The sequence below is a fragment of the Thermobia domestica genome, chromosome 3, assembly GCF_964235325.1.
Source record: "Thermobia domestica chromosome 3, izTheDome1.hap1.1, whole genome shotgun sequence".
Lineage (NCBI taxonomy): Eukaryota > Metazoa > Arthropoda > Insecta > Zygentoma > Lepismatidae > Thermobia > Thermobia domestica.
The window spans coordinates 163,803,764-163,825,788 of record NC_137456.1 but is presented as its reverse complement, the minus strand read 5'-3'; the positions used below and the strand labels follow the sequence as shown (position 1 = coordinate 163,825,788).

The 22,025-nt window shown below is 34.1% G+C and overlaps 1 protein-coding gene across 1 annotated transcript in view; it reads left to right on the top strand.

Annotated features, from left to right (window-relative positions):
* LOC145680859 (kielin/chordin-like protein) overlaps positions 1 to 22,025 on the top strand; it is a 1,295,905-nt gene that overhangs the window by 1,130,445 nt on the left and 143,435 nt on the right. Inside the window, exons 33-35 of the mRNA XM_081751993.1 lie at positions 10,508 to 10,781; positions 13,218 to 13,394; positions 15,733 to 15,992. Of these exons, the coding sequence (XP_081608119.1) occupies positions 10,508 to 10,781; positions 13,218 to 13,394; positions 15,733 to 15,992 (711 nt within the window). The remainder of the gene's footprint in view (positions 1 to 10,507; positions 10,782 to 13,217; positions 13,395 to 15,732; positions 15,993 to 22,025) is intronic.

The window sequence follows — 22,025 nt, the reverse complement described above, 5'->3', positions numbered from 1 at the left end:
TACCTCTATCGAGTTTTTATCTACAAAAGGATTTGTACTACGATTTTCTTCTTTTTCTTTTATGACAGCTGTTTGCCCCAGGTCAATAAACGGGTTTGTGTCTGCACTGACACAACTAGCACTATCTACAGACATAAGCGGTTGGAACTCGTTATGCAACATTCCACCCTCTGCTAAACTCGCAGTGGTGTTACTTGCTGTAGACAATGACTCAACCATTTTGCTGGGTTTATCAACAGCGGAAATTTGTAATGACCTTGACTCCCTTCCGGAATCTAAATACGATAAATCCCAGCGTTGACCTTCAGTCTGCGGTACAACAACTCCTGAATCTCCATTTTCAAATCCATTCAAAAATAAACGTGGTTGATTTCTTTCTTTCTTAAATTCCATATTAATTACCAAGCAAACAAAAAGAGCTATTCTAATGCAATTTAAATATCGAAAATAATTACTATTCCTTACGGTAAGCGACAACCCTTTAACAATCATTGGCAGTTTTATTGCTATAGGCTATAAATTTTACGTACTCTGAAAATACTGACATTTAATCAATCCTAACTGAATTAATTTTAATATCCTCCTTAACATAATTCAAATTAGATAGGTATATACAGATTGATCCTAAAAAATGTCCATATATTTAATAGCTCACTTAACAACTTTCCCACCTTAGTCAAATTTTGCCAAACAAAACCCGCAATCTTAACATGTATTTTACTTCGTTTTTTGAAGTTGGATTCGAAACGATATGTTTGTAACGTGCCACTATGTGCTCCGTCCTGGGCCGCTGGTTGTAATAACCAGGACAATTATTAGAATGCGGGATTCGTACTTTATATGTATAATTGCTATATTTTACAAGTAAGCATTTAAAAATATCCATGCAGAATTATCGGGAGGTATTCTATATTTTGAGTGCATTTCAGACTAGATCTAACTTAAATATTACCAGAATAATGCAAATTTCTTTTAAATAAAAAAAAAAATAGTGAAATACTAAGGTAATTTGGTTAAGTAAAAGTAACTGATTTTCTAGCTTGTCAAATTTTATAACAAAAATCATGAAAAATTATATATGCAATACAGAAAAATATTGAATGTAATAACAACAATATTTAAGCAAAATTGAAAAATCCAAAAATATATATATCTAAATTGAATTGTACTATGCTTTCTTTTGAACAAGATTACAACTTTCGTGTATGAATCCAATAAATATGATAAATAATATACCTCGTAATATTTATAAATCCAATTATAAATTCAATATTTGATCTTCAGGAAAAAATTTAACAATAGATATTGAGAATATTAAATAATAAAGATTTAACACTCACCCAATTAAATATGCTTTGAACAACCATCAAATACCTTCAGGAGGACAGTTTCGAATTTCCTCTGTTAACTCGATTTTTATATTATCACACCAATTATAGATATTTAGGTATAGAAAATAGAACTTTCACAAATATAATAGGTTGATATTTTGAGAACTATTAACAATTTTCACATAATTCTTGAAATTTAAATCACGATAATTTTCTGGCTAAACCACTACCATGAAACCGTTAAAGATTCACATTAAGCAGAGATAAACCTTGCCCAGTTCGACATATCGTTTCGAATGGCTGTTCAAACTTCCTACAGCTCATTCGAACGTATGTGTTTTCAGAGATTTCCGCTAGAGGCGCTCTAGTACCCTGAAGTGTAGGTACTGAAAGCATAACCTTCTAGGATATCATTGACATTAGAACTTTTTTTTTTTTTTTTTTTTTTTTTATAATGTGATCTCATCACACGTAACAATTGGAAACTAGCTTGCATACTCTTATGCTCAACGTATATTATTGTAAGTAAAAGAATATTAAAAAAATCTGACATGAAATTGGTTTATACTAGGGAACAAGGGGTCTATTGCAAACAAAACAAAAAAAGACGATTGTTTTTCAAATTATAAACAATATTAATAAAAATAGATTGTTTTCTTCCTCTGTCGTTTTAATTCTCCTTTACTCCGCTAATTACTTCTTCGGGAGTTCTATATAGAAGGTTTGGGCATCTGGGCTGCATAGGATCTTCAAACCTTGCAGATGCTGCCATTTTTCTTCTGAGATAGGCAGTTTTTTTTAAAAATAAATATCGTGTTGATCATAGCATCCTATTCAAACTGTTCTCAACCGATTTAACCTGGTACTTCAATGTACAACGAAAATTTTGGAAATGTACTTTTCTCCTCGAATCAGTATCAAATATGGAAGTGGGGCAAGAACAAATTGGGTTCAAAGGTTCATTGACTTTGTTGACTTGATAGTCAACGTTGTATAAGCGACTATCTGACATTGTTTAAAGGTGCAATTGCTTAAGCAAGTTTGACAAATGAAATGAAATGAAATCTTTAAGCTTTACGTCCCACCGTTATGCCGGTTAGGCTAAAGGAGACGGTGATGATGAGAGATGAATGAAAATTGTGGAATGAAGAAAGAGGGAGGAAACGGGAGAACCCCGGAAAAACCCACGAGCACGGTGTTTGTTCATCACAAAGTCCACACGACGAGAGCTGGGATTGAACCAGGGACCCCAAGCACCGGAGGTGAACGCTCTACCACTGAGCCACCGCGCCCCCTTAAGCAGGTTCGACAACATTAGAATGTTAAAAATCAGGTTCTGGGGCAAGAATGATATATTTTTAACTCATTTAATATATAATAATTCATTGAACATACTTGTACTGCACGCATGTCCATAACAGAACAACATCACGGATGCATAATATGATTTTTACAAGACGGGCCTTCTTTTCATTCGATTTTTCTTCTTGTTTCATAGTAATGCATATGCGGGCCTTTGCGCACTATTGCGAAGTGTTATTGTAGTAAATTACAGCTAATACAATTTGTGATATAAGCGTCCAGCTTTCGAACGCGATCCGTTTCATTCTGCTATATTAAATGTTCCTAGAGTTATACTTTACCGAATCTTAAGCGGCCCTTCTCGTCCCACTCTGATACCTTTAATTCTACAGAAATTCTGTCTTAACATAGTCATATTTTATTTTTTCAATTTCTCTCTGTTCATTATATGAGCCTAATTTACGTCAGAAGCAACACGACTGTCAGTGGTTCGCAAGGTAGATTGAACGTTCAATTACTGTTTCATCTTGGTATAGCTTGATACTATAATACGCTGTTACCCATAATTAGTAGTTCTTCAGAATTCTTGAGTGTAAGCTATTCAAAAGTAGATATATTCGCGTTGCATTTTTTAAATTAGAAGCAGTATTCAACTTCTCGAAGCTCAACTTTGAGCTTCCGGTATTTACTTGAAACACAAAACTACAGCATTATATTTTCATTCATCGTGTTTATGTGCGAGGCATTATATATAGACATCTGGCAATATAGTATAAAATGCAGTGTTCGTTTTCCTAACCTTAAATCCGACTTAAAACTTCAATATTCAAATTTTCAACCCAGAACTAAAAAGTTGAAATTCACATCAATCCCAAACGTCGTAGTCTCGTAACAATTTCTGTTATGTTTTAAAAGGCCGCTTGTTTTTTAGATTTTAATAAAAGTTTGGGACATAAACACAGTTGAATATTATTGAAAAAAGAAAAGACAGAAAAGTAGGAGTAAAATGAATGTTCCCTTTCTTCCACTGCAAGTGATGACGATACCCACTTCTTCAATTTTACAAGGATTTTTTAAACGGCTATAGTAGGCTAACTGTAAACCTTTTCTCCCTTTTTCATATATTGAATGAAAATACTCAGCGTGCTCAGGACCGGATTTAGCATTTTGGCGCCCCTAGGCCCAATAATTTTTTCCACCCCCTAGTCTGGTTAAAGTTACTTTCCTAAAAACCTTTATTAAATAATTATATCAGGCCTATATGTTAATTGCTTAAACACCACTCCACAATGCAATTTTATCATTTCAAGTTTTTTGAGGAATTTACTTCGTTCTGGGCTTAACAAAATACCGTTAATGTATTAACAAAAGATTGATGAATAACTTTGGTTTTGTTCAATTTAGCCATTTGGGCAAATAAAAAAACAGTAGTAAAAAAATAAGTAAATAAGTAAAAAAAAAAAGCCAGTTCTCCCGTGTTTGAGATCAATGTTGTAACGAAGTTGATGCATAATGTTGAAAAATAGTTTAACTTTACCAACAATTATTTGTTCCAATGAACTTCAAAATCAGAATGCTTTATTAGCCTGATTTTTTAAAATCAATTCAAAAAATATGTTAAGTTATGGCTATTTATTTTTATTTCTAGATATTTTTAAATTTTTTTCTCTCGGTCGTGCGCCCCCTGGGAGCTTGCGCCCATAGGCCCGGGCCTACCGGGCCTATTGGGAAATTCGGCCCTGAGCGTGCTCTATAAGATGGCATGATAATCTAAATTTTGCCCAAAAGTGGACATCCTCCCTTTTTCCACTGTAAGTAATGACGATATCCCCTTCTTCCACTTTACAGGGATTTTTAAACGGCAATAGCAGGCTAACCGTAAAACTTTTCCTCTTTTTCGATATATTGAATGAAACTACTCAGCATGCTCTACAAGATGGCATGAAAATCTAAATTTTGCCCAAAAGTGGACATCCCCCCTTTTTCCCTGGACTCTTCAATTATAAAGAACGAAACAGTATTTTGTTAGGTATACAAAATTAATGCTGAAAATCAAATACTAAGTACAAGAATTCTTAATGCCAAGACCAACGTTGAATATCGAGTTTTACTCTTTGAATTGAAGGTATATCTACGTTTGTATATTCATCACAAAGAATCATAAGAATAAATTCTGTCGTTAAGGTATGAACTTCTCGTTTATTGTGCTTATTTATCAATAAAATATATCTTAAATCCATAATTTCAAAATTTAGATTCACTTAATTTCACAGACGTTTAGTAAGATTTCCTTTTAAATTGTAAGAAAGTGTAATATATAATGGGAAGAAACAATTTATCTTGATATCTTTTAAAATGGTATTTTCATATTTTTATTTTGTCTCCCTTCGGTAGACTTTTCCGAAATAAGAAACAAAATTTAAAACAAGGTGAGTAATGTAGAGTATGGTAGAATTAGAAAGTCATTACTTTGTAGCGTATAAGCATGCTTACTCAGGCAAGTGGGGTGTCTTATCTTCGACTCGTCGCAGAGTTTACTATAAATTGCTAGGATGGAGGGGTTTTTTATGTACTGCCATCCTGAAGTTTGTACTCTTTGTTGTGTACAGTCTTGTTCAAAGAATCTTGGCCATCTACCTTACTTTAAAAGGCTATATTCTGACATTCATATATAGGAAGTTCTAATACTTTGACTCTAAATAAAGATGTCAACTGACCGAAGAAAATCAATATTCATTTGATTTAGTTCAAACTGTAGGTTAGAATACAGAAGTTATCAAAGAAAAGTGAGTGGCCATTTTTTAACAAGGCCGTACAATTACAATGTCAAACAATGCATGTCATGTTTGATCCAAATTACTCTAATTTTTGTTCAATTTTTTATTGTTCAACTTTAAATAAAAAGCATTCAAACGTTTCTTCATCGCGTAGGATTGCCCTACGCATGAAACAAGTTCAGGTTAATCTGTCTAAGTCACTTGATAGCTCTTAACCCAGACTATACATGAAAAAAAAAACGGGCCCTGTAACTATATATTTTCCAGAAATGTAATTTTTCCGAAATTCGTTTATTAAACACTGTTCACAGTTGCTTTCATTCATGATTGGATGTCCCAAAATAAAAATATTAATATTTAAAAAAAATCCAAGCTTACCAAGCTTGTTAACCCTTTTGATGTGTACATATCCGGCAAATTGAAGGCAGTACTACAGAAAATAAAATCTATTCTCAAAGTTAACAACCCAGACATTGACATTCACTTTCGTGACTATATAACGAAGTAACTATCGCCTATTCAACTGAAGTCACTAAGTTATATTAGTCTTTGATAATACAGCTATGTAAAAATGCAATACACCATCATAGACACAATAACTTTGAAAATCCGTACGATTTTATGTACAAATTGAGTCAAAACATGTGACTGTAATCAATACTGTCTGCTGCTTCTACTGGAAGACTGCCAACTGGATTTTGACAACGAACAATGGACTTCTGTGGTGACAGTCAGCATATAGTCTTGTTTCAAAAAATCCTCGTTACTTTCCTCTCTTTAAAAATTCCGTTATTCTTATTCATAAACTGAAATAAAACAAATACGTCTGATTTTTATTTTATTTTTTAATTATCTATTTTATTTTATTTTTTATTTTTGTAACTTTAATAACCTTGTTTTAAGTTAAAGTACTAAGTTGTCCCGCTAATGGTTGTGAGAGTTCGTCCTTTGAAGAGGCGTAAATGGCCAGGTTATTTTTACCAAGTCTGTATGTTAGAGGTAGCTTATTTAAATTGGATTTTGCAAGGCTTTTTCCTAATGATTGTATCTGAAGAGAAATAGATTCGAGGCGATTTACTTTGTATGGTGTATCTTAGGGGATCCTCTATGGGCATCAGTATAACTTAACGTCATAGATAGACAGATAGATAGATATACTTAGGACAAAGAGTCATCATTTATCAAACCTATTTATTTGCTAACTTATAAATATATTCAAACACTACTCTAAGTCAATCACAGCATATACAAAAAACTCAAAAAAACAACACACTGTCTGATGATTCTATCGAACAATTTGATCTTGTGATTATTATTCATATTTCTTAAGGAAACTCCATACAATATTTCATGTTACTGATTTTAATGTGTGTTCTTTTCATGTCTTGAAAATGCTTCGAAACGAACGAGTCAAAAATTCACAGGAAGTTCCATTATAACTGGTTACCTAACGGGTTAAGCAACCAAAGGTTCATTATCGTGGCATCATTGGAACCTGTGTTGGGCCAATTTAATCTACCTAGGATTGTTGCTTGCATTTACATTATATTATATTTGTATTTGTATTTTTTTAAATTAAAATAAAGGCTTCCCATTAAAACTTTATACATCCCGTCATATTTTCATATGAATGACGTGTTTATCGTAGACGTCTCAATTTTATTATCTGTATTACACAACATACTACAATAATAACAATGGCGGTAATAATAATAATAATAATAATAATAATAATAATAATAATAATAATAATAATAATAATAATAATAATAATAATAATAATAATAATAATAATAAAGGGAGAAGTTATACGCTTTATCAGTAGATATACTGGTACTTTACTTTTGGTCAGTAGGTACACTTTAGCTTTGTGGATATGCAAAGAAATGTACTAAATTGTGAAGAAAAATTATTTTAGCTATCGAATTAAGATTGTGTTGTGCAGTGACTGAAATTTGAATCTGAGCCCATGATTTAACTAGTCAGCTTTTTACTACTGAGCTATTGCAGCAGGCTGTAACAAGGTTTCCCAATAACGTATTTATTTCACAGCAATTTAGATAAGCTTTAATGTCTCAAAAATTAGAGTTTAGTGGAGTTCACAACTGTATGTAATTGTAAACAATATATCTCTAAAGGCCGATTAAATCGGTGACAAACACAGTATGGAGCCTTCTTGTTAACAAAAAGTCTGGTTTATGCAAGAACTTGTTTGATCAAAATCAGTGTTAGCTATGTTATATTTCTAAAAAAACTATTTCATCTATATAATTATTTCTTGTTTTTTCTTTATGAAAATTTCTTACGTGGATATCCTTGTTGGAAGCTTCGATTTACCTAACAAAAATAAACGGAGTAATTGCTAATGCGGAGTAATTAGTAATATTGGTGGCCGAAATTCCAGTCTTTTCGAATTCCTCATGTCGGTTGATAAGAACAAGTGACAGTTGGACCCTTATGACGGATCAATTTGAATTTTGCAAACCGAGTGTAATATTCCTTCTTGGCTTCGTGGCGAAAATACCGTCGCAATATATATACAAACATGATTAAAAACGTCCACATATCCTTATTTCTCTCGGTACGAAAGATGACCATAAGTAGCAAATTTCATTATTTTTACCAGCTTTCTTGTCTTATTGTACATACCTCTGAGCTCACTACTCTTTATTGTCAAGGTTGGTGTACTACTCTGTATTGTGTACTACTGAGGTTTCATCACAAAAGAGTGAATATGCGTCGAATCTGATTCGTGGCTATCCCATCCAGATAACGACAAAGGATATTCTTAATAATTCTGACTTTCTGCCTTGCAGTATTTCTTGGATACAACGTTTGGAGCTATTTTTTGTTGTTGTTAGGATATCATGAACCTACTACGAAAGCTGTAAGACTTTGGATACTTTACATGTTGCAGGTTACTTCCACTTTCGGCAAATCTTTGAGATATGCCAGGTCTCTCAAGCGTTGAGTGGGAATATGTCTCAGAGAAGAAAGACTTGACAGATAGGTATGATCAAAGTCGATCACTGAGGCTATTTTGAAATTATCTGAACACCTAGATGTCTGGTGTTTCATCAGTTTCTATGTTATTAATATTATCCGGATAAACAAAGAACACATGTCGCTGGAGAGACTGTCGATGACGTTTATAAACCTAAACGGAAGGTATCTTTGCGGATGAATCAGATTGAAATTGATGAGCTGTTGCTGTTGTTGTTGGATAACTTCTGATTGCAAACTACATTTAAACGTATAGGTTCACAAAGAACTTTACCAGTATCTTCGTCTCGATAATAGAATGCTTGTTGCTATATAGTTTCATTAGTCGATTCACAGTAAACACCCTGCGAACAATCGATATAGAGCCAAGTTGTATTGATACTAAATAGGCTGGGACTTTCCTTTTCTAAGAACTCAGTCCATATCAAACAGATAGGATTAATTGGTTTAGTTTATGGTAGTTCAATTTAACTAGGTTGACCGGAATCTTCTTGAATGTTATCGCAGGGGACGTAGTTTCCAAACTTCTTTTCTGCAATTACGTACAATATATTTGGCCTGTTTGCTTGACCATCTACTAAACGAAAGGGATGTAATGGACGAAGATTGTGCTAAAATATATATATCTGTGTTTTGATCTTGCATTCAAAGACAGAGCACGCACAGTGAAGAGCCTGTACAGCTGACACGAGCCGTGTATTTCGGTCAATCATCTCACTTTATTGTCAGAGATCACAAAACTGTGGCTCTTCGAGCATAACTGTGAGTGGACCAACATCAGTGCTGCTAGTCAAATTGAAGCGGTCAGCAATCATGAAGTTTTTCAAGAGGAGTGTCTTTTTGTTCTTGATTTCAGCCCCTAACAAGTGACGATTCGGTGAATGGTGTCATTATCATTTTTATCTTTCTCTTCTCGTCCACTGTAGACTTCAGGAAAAACAAAACTGCATTATAGTCAGACATTTTAGAAGTATAACTGTGCATCATCTTTAAGTTTCCTTGACTGCATTTAACGTTAGCAAGATTTTTTTTTATTTTGTTCATTGGCTCTATTACCGCCCACCTCTTTGCATTAAATCTCACTAAATTCTGGCACTTCATATTTAAGGCCAATGTCGAACAGAAGCGGGCCCTTTTCTCTCACAGTGTCTTTAAATATCATATTTTTTCTGTTTAGTTGAGTGCGTGAAAAGGGGATTCTGTTTCGATACTTCAATTTTTCACTTTTCGAAACCTTCCGACAAAACTTAGATCAATAATAGGAATTGACACTTTAGTGCCTTTCGCCAGTTTCGGCTTTTTCTCTCTTTAGAACTCAATATAAAATTTTGATGATGTCCTTGTGGGTCAGCAACTTTTGAAATCTTTGAGTTCACATAGCTTTCCTAGAGATATGTTAATATTTATATATTGCTTGTTCTCCTTATTCTTATTTTCTAGTAAATACCACAGAAAACTCGAAGCATAAGTAAAGAACATATCATGATCCTCACACATTCCAGTTCCTTGCTTCCTCTCAGCGCACACTATGACATTACACTTTTTTGGTATCCATGAATGTTAATAATATCACGGTTGATAACTCATAAATGGACGAGGGAAACTATTGCTATCGGGCTAATATTTGAAACACTACAGCAACCGTTTTAATTCTATCCGAACCACATGAATTTTGGCCAGAAATCGAACCCAGGTCTTTTCAAATTGATCTGCCAACAAGGATCTGATTGTCAGGTTTGTCGACATATCGACAGAAAGATTCGAAAAAGTTTGAATTTTGGCTACTTCTACTCAATACTTAAGCCATCTTTACCTATCGTAACAGTTTAAAAACAAGGATTATTATGAGAATTGCGTAGATAATGTTTAATTAAGAACTTCTACTTTCTACTCTGCTCTCTGGACTCTTTTAAAATTTCTTTATTACTTCGTGCCTAATTCTGTTGAATTCAGTCGAAATGCAGACGAAATAATCAAGAAATATAGGTAAGATTGATTTTTGTTATTTTACATCTCCAGTGTTTTTAACGAAGACATATATAGACTATGTTTAAAGAACGTTAACTGATTCAGGATGTATTGTTTTTCTCTCAGAATGGTAGTGTTACTTGCAACACTATTGTTTGCCCTCCTGTTCATTGTGAGAATCCTGAGGTATATCCACACATTTGCTGTCCATTCTGCCCTATCAGTTTGGACTGTCAATTTGAGGGACGGAAGTACTTGAACAAACAAATTTTCCCACATCCTAGTGATGAATGTCAAGAATGTTCATGTATGGATGGATCTGTGCAGTGCTGGACAAAACAATGTGAGCCTACCAGTTGTTCACATCCAATGGTGTTGCAGTGTTGTGATAGTTGTGATGGTAGGGGATAGTTATATTTATATTTGAATTTCTATTTATATTCTGTGTTTGAAAAGTATTGTATATTTGCATTTAAATATGTGTTTCTATGTATTCTCAGCATAAAAAAATAAAGTTTTTCAGTAGTTTAGTAAAATTATGCTTCGAAAGCACTGGAAACTGGCATAGTTATTTACACTTATTGTTAAAACGTACATAATGGGATCTCTATATTTGTACAGCTATCTACCGATGCAGGTAGCTAGTTAGATTGCTTACTTTTTCAAACAAAGTAATATCAACTTCTTAAAAAATCTTTTATAAGTAGGGTATTAATCATATAATTAACACTGATTATGATTTTAAAGTTTAAAATTTACGCTGCCTTTACGATGATAATTCTTTACATAAAACGTTATCTATAATTAGTTTCTACTTTTATATAAGCGTATTTATATAATAATAAATTAGGTTTTGAAAACATTCAAATTACAAAATAACAGACAAATTCTGACCAAAGCATATATTAACTAATAAATAATAGCGTTACAGTTTCGGCAAATTAACTTTGCCTTCATCAGACACATTATCTGTCTGATGAAGGCAAAGTTAATTTGCCGAAACTGTAACGCTATTATTTATTAGTTAATATATGCTTTGGTCAGAATTTGTCTGTTATTTTATAAAATAAGTTCCAAAGCTAGAATGAGTGGCATTCAGATTCAAATTACATATTCAAACTTGACAAATTGGTTTTCAAATGTGGACATAGACATTTTCAGAAATGCTTGATCTCAATTTTGAAACATTTTGTTTTTTATTTAATATTGTCTTTAAAAAACCAACATAATGTTAGAGCATATCCTTAAATCTAAATCGAACAATTTCTGATTGAATACTTGAATGATAGTAAGTATCTTGAAAGTGGTCCTGACAATTTTTATAGTTAAAAACCTGTTTCTGGGCACGAGAAAATAAATTAACCAAGTCTTATTTGTGAAAATTCATGAAACGAATGTAGAAAACTTCTTTTCGGGGTACCTCAATTATATGTTTCTTTTAATATAAAATTTGTAAAGTTTGTTTTCTCGGCATTGAAAAACCTTACTTGGGCGCATTAGCCAAAAAAGTTGGAGGAGCCTAACGTAACTTGAAAACACCCTGTATGGTTTCCGTAAATTAAATGAAAACCCGTTCGAATACGATAAACTATTTTTAACTAGATCTTAACTTAAAAAAGTCTATTTAGCTGAATCTGTACAGAAACTTATTTATCTCATTTATATCTTAAAACTCCTGAAACATTTTCATCAAGTTTTATAGAAACCATATTTAGATATGAGAAAGTTAAGTTAGCGTTTTGCTCATTCTTAACTTAGAAAAATTCATTTACGGTGTTTGTAGAGAAACTTATTTCGGATGTGCCTGAATTATATATCATGGAAACGACTCTAAGAATTAAAAGAAAGTCTGAGTGAGTAATTTAAATATGTCTAAACATTATGGAAAATCACAGCTTCTGTAGAAGTATTTACTTTAAAACTTTACTATTTTTTAAAACTGTCTTATTTCAAATTCCTCTAATAATTTGAAAATGTTCTCTAATAACTTTCGTGAAATTTTTCGAGTTCCAGAAAGATATTTAGCTAGGTCTCGATTTTGTGAATTTAGTCAATTTAGAAGCGTTTGTCATTCAAATTTTATACTTCAATGTAAAACATTAAATTTTTCATTGATTGTAAACTAATCGGAAAACAGTTAAAACGATTTTTATCAAATTTGGAAAAAATATGTTTTCGGATGGGAGATGTTAGAACTCGATTTTAGGCAATTTTATATCTAAAATCGCCTACAGAAAACGCATTGCAGGGGGGGGGGGGGGGTGAACTCTTTTTTGAACGACTTTTATGAAATTTGGTAAAAGTCTGTTCTCGAAGCAAGATAAAAATTTACCAAAGTACTGACTCCAGCGACGATTATTCAGAGGCATCTAGGAAAAACCTCATTTCGGAGGAAAATGTTTTAATAAAAAACTCATTTTATTAAAACATTTTCCTCTTATTGGCAAAACTGTGACCTTCCATATTTATTTCATGAAATAAATAAAGACATATATATATATATATATATATATATATATATATATATATATATATATATATATATATATATGAGACATGAGTTCTTAATTTTCTAAATATACAGTGTTTTCATACAAAAATATAATTGAATCTGTAAATTTTGACTTATTAGTATGAAATATCTATATTCGTTAAAATGTGATTATCTGCTTTGAAGAATCCTATTTAAACAATTTTTGTATAATCTAAAAACTAAGATTCATGCTTGTAAATATGAGAAATCAACATGTTGAAAACAATCGAAGTGTATATGTATATGATATTTTGATTCACTGTGTTTCCTTTAAATTGATATTAAAAGATACATTCTTTTTAGGTTGTTCATATCATGGAAAGACTTACTTAAATGAACAGGATTTCATAGATCCGTATGATCCTTGTCAGGGTTGTATTTGCAATAATGGATCAGTTTCCTGCACGGCAATAATTTGTCCTGAAGTTAATTGTAAATTTCCGCTTCGGTTACAAGGAAATTGTTGCTTTGAATGTTATAGTAAGTTATAGGCTAAATTATTTTGCCTGTTAGTTGTAATTCAAATAGTTTGATTAGTTATAAGTCAAATAGTTTGGTTGAAATTAATGAAATTGAAAGTGTTATTATATGTCACAAATAAAAAAACACATATACAGTATATTACTATACGTTATCTTCTTATACAAATAAATAGTAATATTAAATATATTTATCATATTTATAAGTATATATAGTAGTATATATGTAACTCAAAATACTTAGGTACAAATAAGTGAGGAAACATCATAGTTAAGACAACATTTCTGAAGTAGTTCTAATTAATTGATATTTAATGTTTGACAGTTTGAAACAATATTTTAATATTTTTGTGTTTTATATCTAAATTATACGATTACTTTCAAATATTCAGCTCAAGAAAATATATGCAATTAAAAACAGTTGTATTCATAAACAGTATTTATCCTAAAAAAATGTGCAATATTTTTTTACTGTATCTTCTTTGTTATTTTCAGTATTGTGTATGTATATTTTGTGAAACGCAATATAAATATATTTAACATATACTTGCATATCGTTGCTTCACTTGATATTCGTATTTTCGTATATGACTGCATGCATTATATGCACTTTCTATATGCAAACTATGATCTTCTTAACAAACAAAATACACTGCATATGGGTAATTACTGAGTGGTGTACGGAAATCCATCCTATCTTCGATTACTATCCACAAACGTGCATAGATACGAATAACGCTGTAGATAATTCCTCGTTAATGTGTTGCAGTATATTTTAAAGTATGTGTCAGTACGGAGAAAAAAAGTGTTTTCTGCCATGAGAAGATGGTAATAACTATATGTACACTCATGTCCAAAATTATTGTCGCATATCTATAAATATGTTGTTCTAGGAATATAATTTGATAACGAATTCGCCCGGTATTTCTTACAATGTTATTATGTATATAATGGGCAAAGACATGTATGTGGAAAATTTCATGTCAAAAGAGCAGTAAATAAGAACAATAAAACTTTCTTGTCCATTTAGTAACATTTTGTTTTACTCATTCTAATTTTCGTATTTATAATTCTTTTCTTATGAAATTTACCACAAATATACATTTCCCGATTATACACATAGTATCAATATTAAAATTACCCTGCAAAATTATTATCAAATTATATTGTTACAAGAAGACAGTTATAGATATACGACAATCATTTTGGACATGAGTGTACATGAGTTTTGCAAAGTTTATTCTCTTAAAAACTCACAGCAATGGAGAAGTATGTACAACCGCTTTCATTGAGGAAAGCAGTACATCTCTCATGATGGCTTCCTTTCATTAGCGTATTTTGCAGAGAGCATTTACAAGGGTTGAGGAAAAAATCTTGTAAAATACGATCAGTTACAAACACAAAAACAGAACCCCGCTCGTTTATACACCTGTAGCAATCACGTGCGCCTATAGTCAAATAGGGATGATCAGGAGACCTACTAAGTAAAGTAATACAAGAAGCAAATGTGTCATGTAGGTTCTTTTAATGTGTGTTATACTGTCCACAAATGAAGCCTTGCAGAATGGCATGTGTTCAGAAACTCCAGATGTTATTAAACGTGGCTCCTTGAAACAATTGCAAAGGGGTTGCTGGATCCCCTTGCTGTGTTTAAGGACTGATAAAGTGTGGTTACATCTAGCAGGACATTTATATCTTTTATAATAAGTATTGCTCAGCACATAATCGCTATAGAATTTATCAATCATTTCATCGCAATCAAGAGATCGGAGGCTGGTGTGCAATGTCTGCAATTCGCACTTTGAAACAACATTGAACATTTGTATGTATCTGAGGAATTTGGCGCACAATTGACGCTCCTGAACTCGAGTCTTTCACAATTATAGAGTCAGATTCATGATGCACTCACGGGAGAATTAACTGTTGCGAGAGAGACGAATTAGATACAGAAATTATAAGTTTTACAATACCTCTCTGATGCGCCTACAAGATTTTGTTTTATCTGGATGCTTTAGTTTGCTTAAAATGTCTACAATACAATATGTTGTTTATTAATATTAAATAGTTATACTGTCAACTAATTATTGACTAAATACAAACAATTAGAAGCTTGGAGACACTATGGAAATTCTTGTACCAAAGAAGGACAATTTTCATTTTTATTTAATTGGGATTTATTCTTTCAAATTATATTACTTTCTCATTCATGTCTTTTCTTCAATGATTCAAATTTATTTATTCTCTGTAGTAATTATTAGGTAATGATTATGAGAGTACTTAATATAATCTACAAAATATGAATAAGTATAAAAAGAAAAACTTTTGTTCCTTTCTCACAGAATGTTATATTCATGGTATATCATTACCTAATGGAGAGACTGTTAGAAAACCAGGTCAACCATGTGAAGAATGCACATGTAAATATCCTGAAGTAGTGTGTCAAGAAAAAACCTGCCCCAATGCGACGTGCATGTATCCTGGCCAATCTGCAGATGGTTGCTGTTCAGAATGTCATCACTGCTTTTTTGAAGGCTGGCAGCGAATGAATGGGGAAGTTTTCCCCGATCCTCGAGATCCATGTGCTGAATGTTCTTGCAGGGTAGGTTTCGTGTATTGATATTCTTAATTTACTGAAACGAAATTCGGGTATTGAATTGAGAAATCCATTCATCTATCAAATTTCCATTTCGATCATATTTCCCCTTGTATTTTAAACACATACTATATATATATGAGCGGCTTGGGGGAAGATAATTGTAAGCCCCACCTCCATCGAGATTGAGTTATTAGGTATAATGGATTGGGAGTGGATCACAGAAGACTATATGAGTAGTAGAAGTTCGATAATGTAATTGCAGGTGTCAAGAAAAGCATATTTGTTATATGGTATTGCGTTGCATTGCATGGAATGAAGAATTTTCTTTTCCAATTTACTCAAAAGTTAAAATATATATAACACAAAGCAACATCTCAAAATATGGAGAATTAAGTAATTAATTCAGCATTCAGGTACAAAGAATTCTCAAATTAGGCTGCGATTTTCCCAAGTAAAACTTCATGTTTACGATTAAAATAAAGTTTTATGTTTTTTAAAAAATAAATCTTAAGATTTAATAAAATAAATGCAAATAAATATTAAGATTCAATACCATACGGTTATGAAACTTTTTTAGTTTATTCTATACAACTGTTCAGAAATGAAATGAAATGAAATCTGTCAGTTTTACGTCCCACGGTTATGCCGGTTAGGCTAAAGGAGACGGTGATTATGAGAAATGAATGAAATGGTGGAATGAAGAAAGTGGGAGGAAACGGGAGAACCCCGAGAAAACCCACGCACATGGTGTTTGTCCACCACAAAGTTCATTTGGCGGGAGCAGGGTTTGAACCCGGAACCCCATGCACCAGAGGTGAACGCTCTACCATTGAGCCACCGCGGCCTCTTAAAACTGTTCAAATATGCCAACTTATATACTGTTGTTTTCCCGCGCCATAAAGATATGGCAAATGAGAATATTAATAAACAGAAGAATTCAACATAATTATATGTCGTGACATACATTTTTCTTTTTGTTTACTATCCTATTCTTACTACTCTATGTTTACACGTTCTATTCTTTACTTCCGTATCTCAAATTTACCAAACCCTTAATCCACTCCTAACTAAAAGATTCGGAAGGTGGTTCCGGTTCCGACCACCAAAAGTTCATAGCAATTCAATGTAGTATTTCTTTCTTTTCCTTTTGCTTTTAACTAATTAAAATAGTAAAGAGACGGTAGCGAGCCTGAACATTATCACCATCATCATTCTTCTTATGCTTAATTATTATTATTACCTAGATATTATTGTTATTAATGGATTACTTTTATTTTATTTATTCACTTATTATACGTATATACGTGTAACTTCTATATTTTTTTATTATTTGATTAGTTTAACCACTGTATTCTTTATCACCTTCCAACCACCCCACCGTTCTCCATATATCGTGTTACTTTCTTATATCAAATATATTTATTCAATTTTATATTTATGATTTACACAGATCTGCCAGTAGATTCTTTTTCTGGGTAATGTTTTCATTGTTCTAGTATTTTTTTCTTTCCTTTTGAACTCTATACCAACAATAATCTAAGTACTCTGGATTTTCCGTTGTGATACTCAAAATGGCTAATAGAGAAACAAGAGTGGGCCTGTCTTTACAGTATTCTTTTACAATTTTCTCTTTCTACACTCCGTTGACAAACCGTTCAAAACAACTTAAATAGTTACATTAAAAATATTATCATATCCGTAGGGAACCAAATAAAAACGAGCCTTGATTGGCTAAGCGTGGGAAAAGGATAACTGGTGTGATTTGGGAGGTGTAGCCGGTAGGTAGGGCTGCCGAGAGTAGGAACCAGAAAAGCCGGCTTGTCGCATGCTTTGTTTACTAGCCCTCAAGATGAGTGAGAAGAGTATGCCAATGTCTGTTTTTCAACGCATAATTATCAAGTTCCTCACCCAGGAAAATGTCAAACCGTCCGGTATTTGCCGCAGACTGCAGGCCCAGTTTGCGAATGATATCCTTTCGTGGGAAAGAGTGAAGGTGTGATGCAAGGAATTCAAGCAAGGCCGTGAACGTGTTGCAAATGAAGTTCACCCCATCGTCCTTGCACCAGTGTGACAACATGGCACGTGTTCGTGAGCTTGTCGAACGGATCTACACGTCACTTTGTGTCAAATTGCGGCAGAAGTTAGTGTGAGGTATTGAAGTGTCCAATCAATCATCACAAAGCAGTTGGGCTTCCGCAAAATCACAGCTCGGTGGGTTTACATGCTGCTGAATGATGATTTAAAAGCTGAATGAGTTCACATTGCTCGAGTGCTTCACACTCGTTTTTACATAGAAGGGGAAGCGTTTTTGTATCGCATCATTCCCTGTGACGAGACATAGGTGCATCATTACACCCCAGCATCCAAAGGTGCCAGCATGGAGTGACGGAGGAAAGACAAAGGAAACCCCGGGAAAACAACGTTCGGTTGTCTGAGGGGAAGATGTTGACCACGGTGTTTTGGGACTGGAGGGGGGGTCCTACTGGTGGATTTCTTACACAAACGTCCGGCCATCAACGCAACTTACTACTGCGGACTCCTGAATTAAGTTAAGTTGCAGTATCGATGCAAAATACGTGGCTGTCCCATCAGCCAAGTGTTAGTCATCCACGACAACGCCAGACCCTACATAACAGGTATTACGCAGCAGAAACTGTTGGAAATGCACTGGGAAACGCTTCCGCAACCGTACAACTCAGACCTATCGCCATGCGATTTTCACCTGTTTGAACCCCTCAAAGAAGCACTTGGGGGCGAACGATTTGCGATCAGAGAGCAAGTGGAAACCTTCGTGTGCAACTGGTTGACTATCCGCTCAGCTTCATTCTACGATAACGGCATCAAAAGCGTACCGAAACGTTGGGGAAAATGTAAAGGCAGAGACTATGCAGAAAAATATAGCGTGCCAATCAACACAAGGCTCGTTCATATTTGATTCCCATATTTGATCGTATTTTGATTTTCAAATGCACACGGTGGGATTTATTTGTTCTATCTCTCCGTTATATGTATACTGTATGTCTACAAGGTATTTCTTCTTGTTCTATATTTGTCAAAATGTAGTTTAGAGGTTTTCAATATCTGACAAATTGGTATGTAGGGAAATCTGAAAGGTGGGGATAGTCGCAGTAGGAGCTACAGTAGATGCTGACCACGTCAGCTCTAGCTCCTCTAGTGTTGAGATCTCGAAGATGTGGTTCTTTACCTTTACACAGTCCGTGGTCATATGGGCCTGTCCCAAGTGGGAAGCGTACTTTTAAACAACATTTTCCTCGTGTATTAATAGCAAGATTGATCAAAGTACTAAATATATAATAGTAAATCTTGTGTAACTATTTTGGCAATGTAATATTGCCTATGAAGGTGATGTTACAATGCTGAATTTGTTACACAAGGATTACTAATACATATAAACACAGTAGTCCCTATTGGGCTCCAATTTATACAGGATAAAATAGAATTATGACACTTAATTATACTTTACAGTGGACAAAGTGGTTTGTGAACGTGTTTTGTCTTCTTGGCGCCATCCTGGAACTATATCTAAGTTAGCTTAAAACACCATTGTAACTTTTCAACTGATAGATAAAATTCGGTGAAATTTTGTAACATACAAACATCGACAGGGAGATATTGTTTGACATACTCCGCAACAACATCCGATTAACATTTTTACCAGTCCAATATAAACTTTACTTTTGTGAGGTTAGTTTTGAAACGCTCAATATAATACCCTTTTTACTATAACTATAACTGTCATTCATTGCCCTAAGAAAATCTTAACTTGTTTTATAAAATTGTACTTTCGGACTTTCGTTTAGCAGCAGTTGAGCAGGTCCGGATATCATGCGGGGAAGCAGATTCACAGCATTTAATAAACATTACAGTAATCATACAAAATCCAAATCTTAGCTCCAAAGACAATGTTTATTTCCAACACCTGGATACAAACGCAATGCTACAGCTGTCTGCTTTCAAACGATCCGGATTATAGGATATATCAGTTATCTTAGCACAATTGTGCTTCCTACAACAAATACCTAAATTATTTCATTTAATATCAAGAATTCGACGTATATACTTCAGTCATTTATAATATTTTAACTCATTCATTACTTTAAGACAGGGACGTATTGGTACATGACTGCGAAGCTTTATATAATAATGGCTAAGAATAGGTATCTGAAAATTTCCGAAAATATCCATCTCGTAGTTTGAACATAAGCTGTAATACTAGCCTTCTAGATTCAGAAAAGTCATATTTGTTAAATAGTTATTTCATACAAACATAAACTAATAAATTTAAAATTTCCCTCTCTTTTCAACATTGGAAATCATCTAGGATACAAAAGTAGGCGGGACTAGGCTCTTAGCAATTCATATTAAGATATATCTCAACGATATTGCATAAACCCATCTTACCAGCTATATTAATTTACTGCTCGAAAGGAATATTTCACAGTAGTTCGCTTAGGTATACGGACAAAATCTCGCGGCCGAAACATCGCCGCCCAAAATCTCGCCGGCCAAAACCTCGCGGGACAAAATCTCGCCGGGCCAAAACCTCGCCGCCCAAAACCTCGCGTGGTCAAAACCTCGCCGCCCAAAACCTCGCGGGACAAAATCTCGCCGGGCCAAAACCTCGCGTGGCCAAAACCTCGCCGCCCAAAACCTCGCGTGGCTAAAACCTCGCCGCCCAAAACCTCGCGGGACAAAATCTCGCCGGGCCAAAACCTCGCTGCCCAAAATCTCGCCGGGACAAAACCTCGCCGCGAATGAAACTTTTCTTTAAAATTTACCCAATGTGTTTCCTAATATGCAATTCCACATTACAAATAATAATAATAATAATAATAATAATAATAATAATAATAATAATAATAATAATAATAATAATAATAATAATAATAATAATAATATACAAAACATCGTGTGCGTGGGCTTTCTCAGGTTATTCCCGTTTCCTCCCACTTTCTTTATTCGATCATTTCCTTCATCCTGGTCATCTACGTCTCCTTTAACCTATAGGACATAATCAAGGGATATCGTAAAAACATATATTATTTCATACTTTCATAAATATTATTAGATTTTTGTTAAAATTTTAAGTTTTTGGATGTTCCAAATTTCACGAAACTAACCTCGTTAGTTGTCATTACTTTCCTTATCCAGACTTTCTTTCCCTATAACCAGTTTAAAACCATCCAGTCGCCCTACCTTCACATTGAAATCCTCTAATACAGAAATAGAATTTTCATATGGTATCGCGGGACTTGGTCAAATACCCGTGATACTTCTTCTGAAACAGCGTCTTTTATACCGTTATCCTTATCATCTGTTGGAACATTTACATTTTGTTCAGGCGAGATTTTGGGTATGGCGATATTTTGGGGTGCGAGGTTTTGGCCCGGCGAGATTTTGACCCGCGAGGTTTTGGGCGGCGAGGTTTTGGCCAGGCGGGGTTTTGGCCTGGCGAGATTTTGTCCCGCGAGGTTTTGGGCGGCGAGGTTTTGACCAGGCGAGGTTTCGGCCTGGCGAGATTTTGGGCCGCGAGGTTTTGGGAGGCGAGGTTTTGGCCAGGCGAGGTTTCGACCTGGCGAGATTTTGGGCCGCGAGGTTTTGGGAGGCGAGGTTTTGGCCAGGCGAGGTTTCGGCCTGGCGAGATTTTGGGCCGCGAGGTTTTGGGAGGCGAGGTTTTGGCCAGGCGAGGTTTCGACCTGGCGAGATTTTGGGCCGCGAGGTTTTGGGAGGCGAGGTTTTGGCCAGGCGAGGTTTTGGTCCGCGAGGTTGTCGCCGCGAGGTTCTGGCCGCGAGGTTTTGTACCCAAACCGTTCGCTTAAACAACACTTAAAATTGTTTTAAATCGTCAAATTAATTCCTCTTTACATTTCTCGGCTTTTACTGTTTACAAAGACATTTTTTTTAGTAGTAGTCATCACCCGATCAATGTTAAGAAACAGATAAAAATCTGCATGTATACAGAATTTAAAGCATTTTCTGCCCAGTGATTTATTTAGTGTCCCGGAAAGCTTTAAT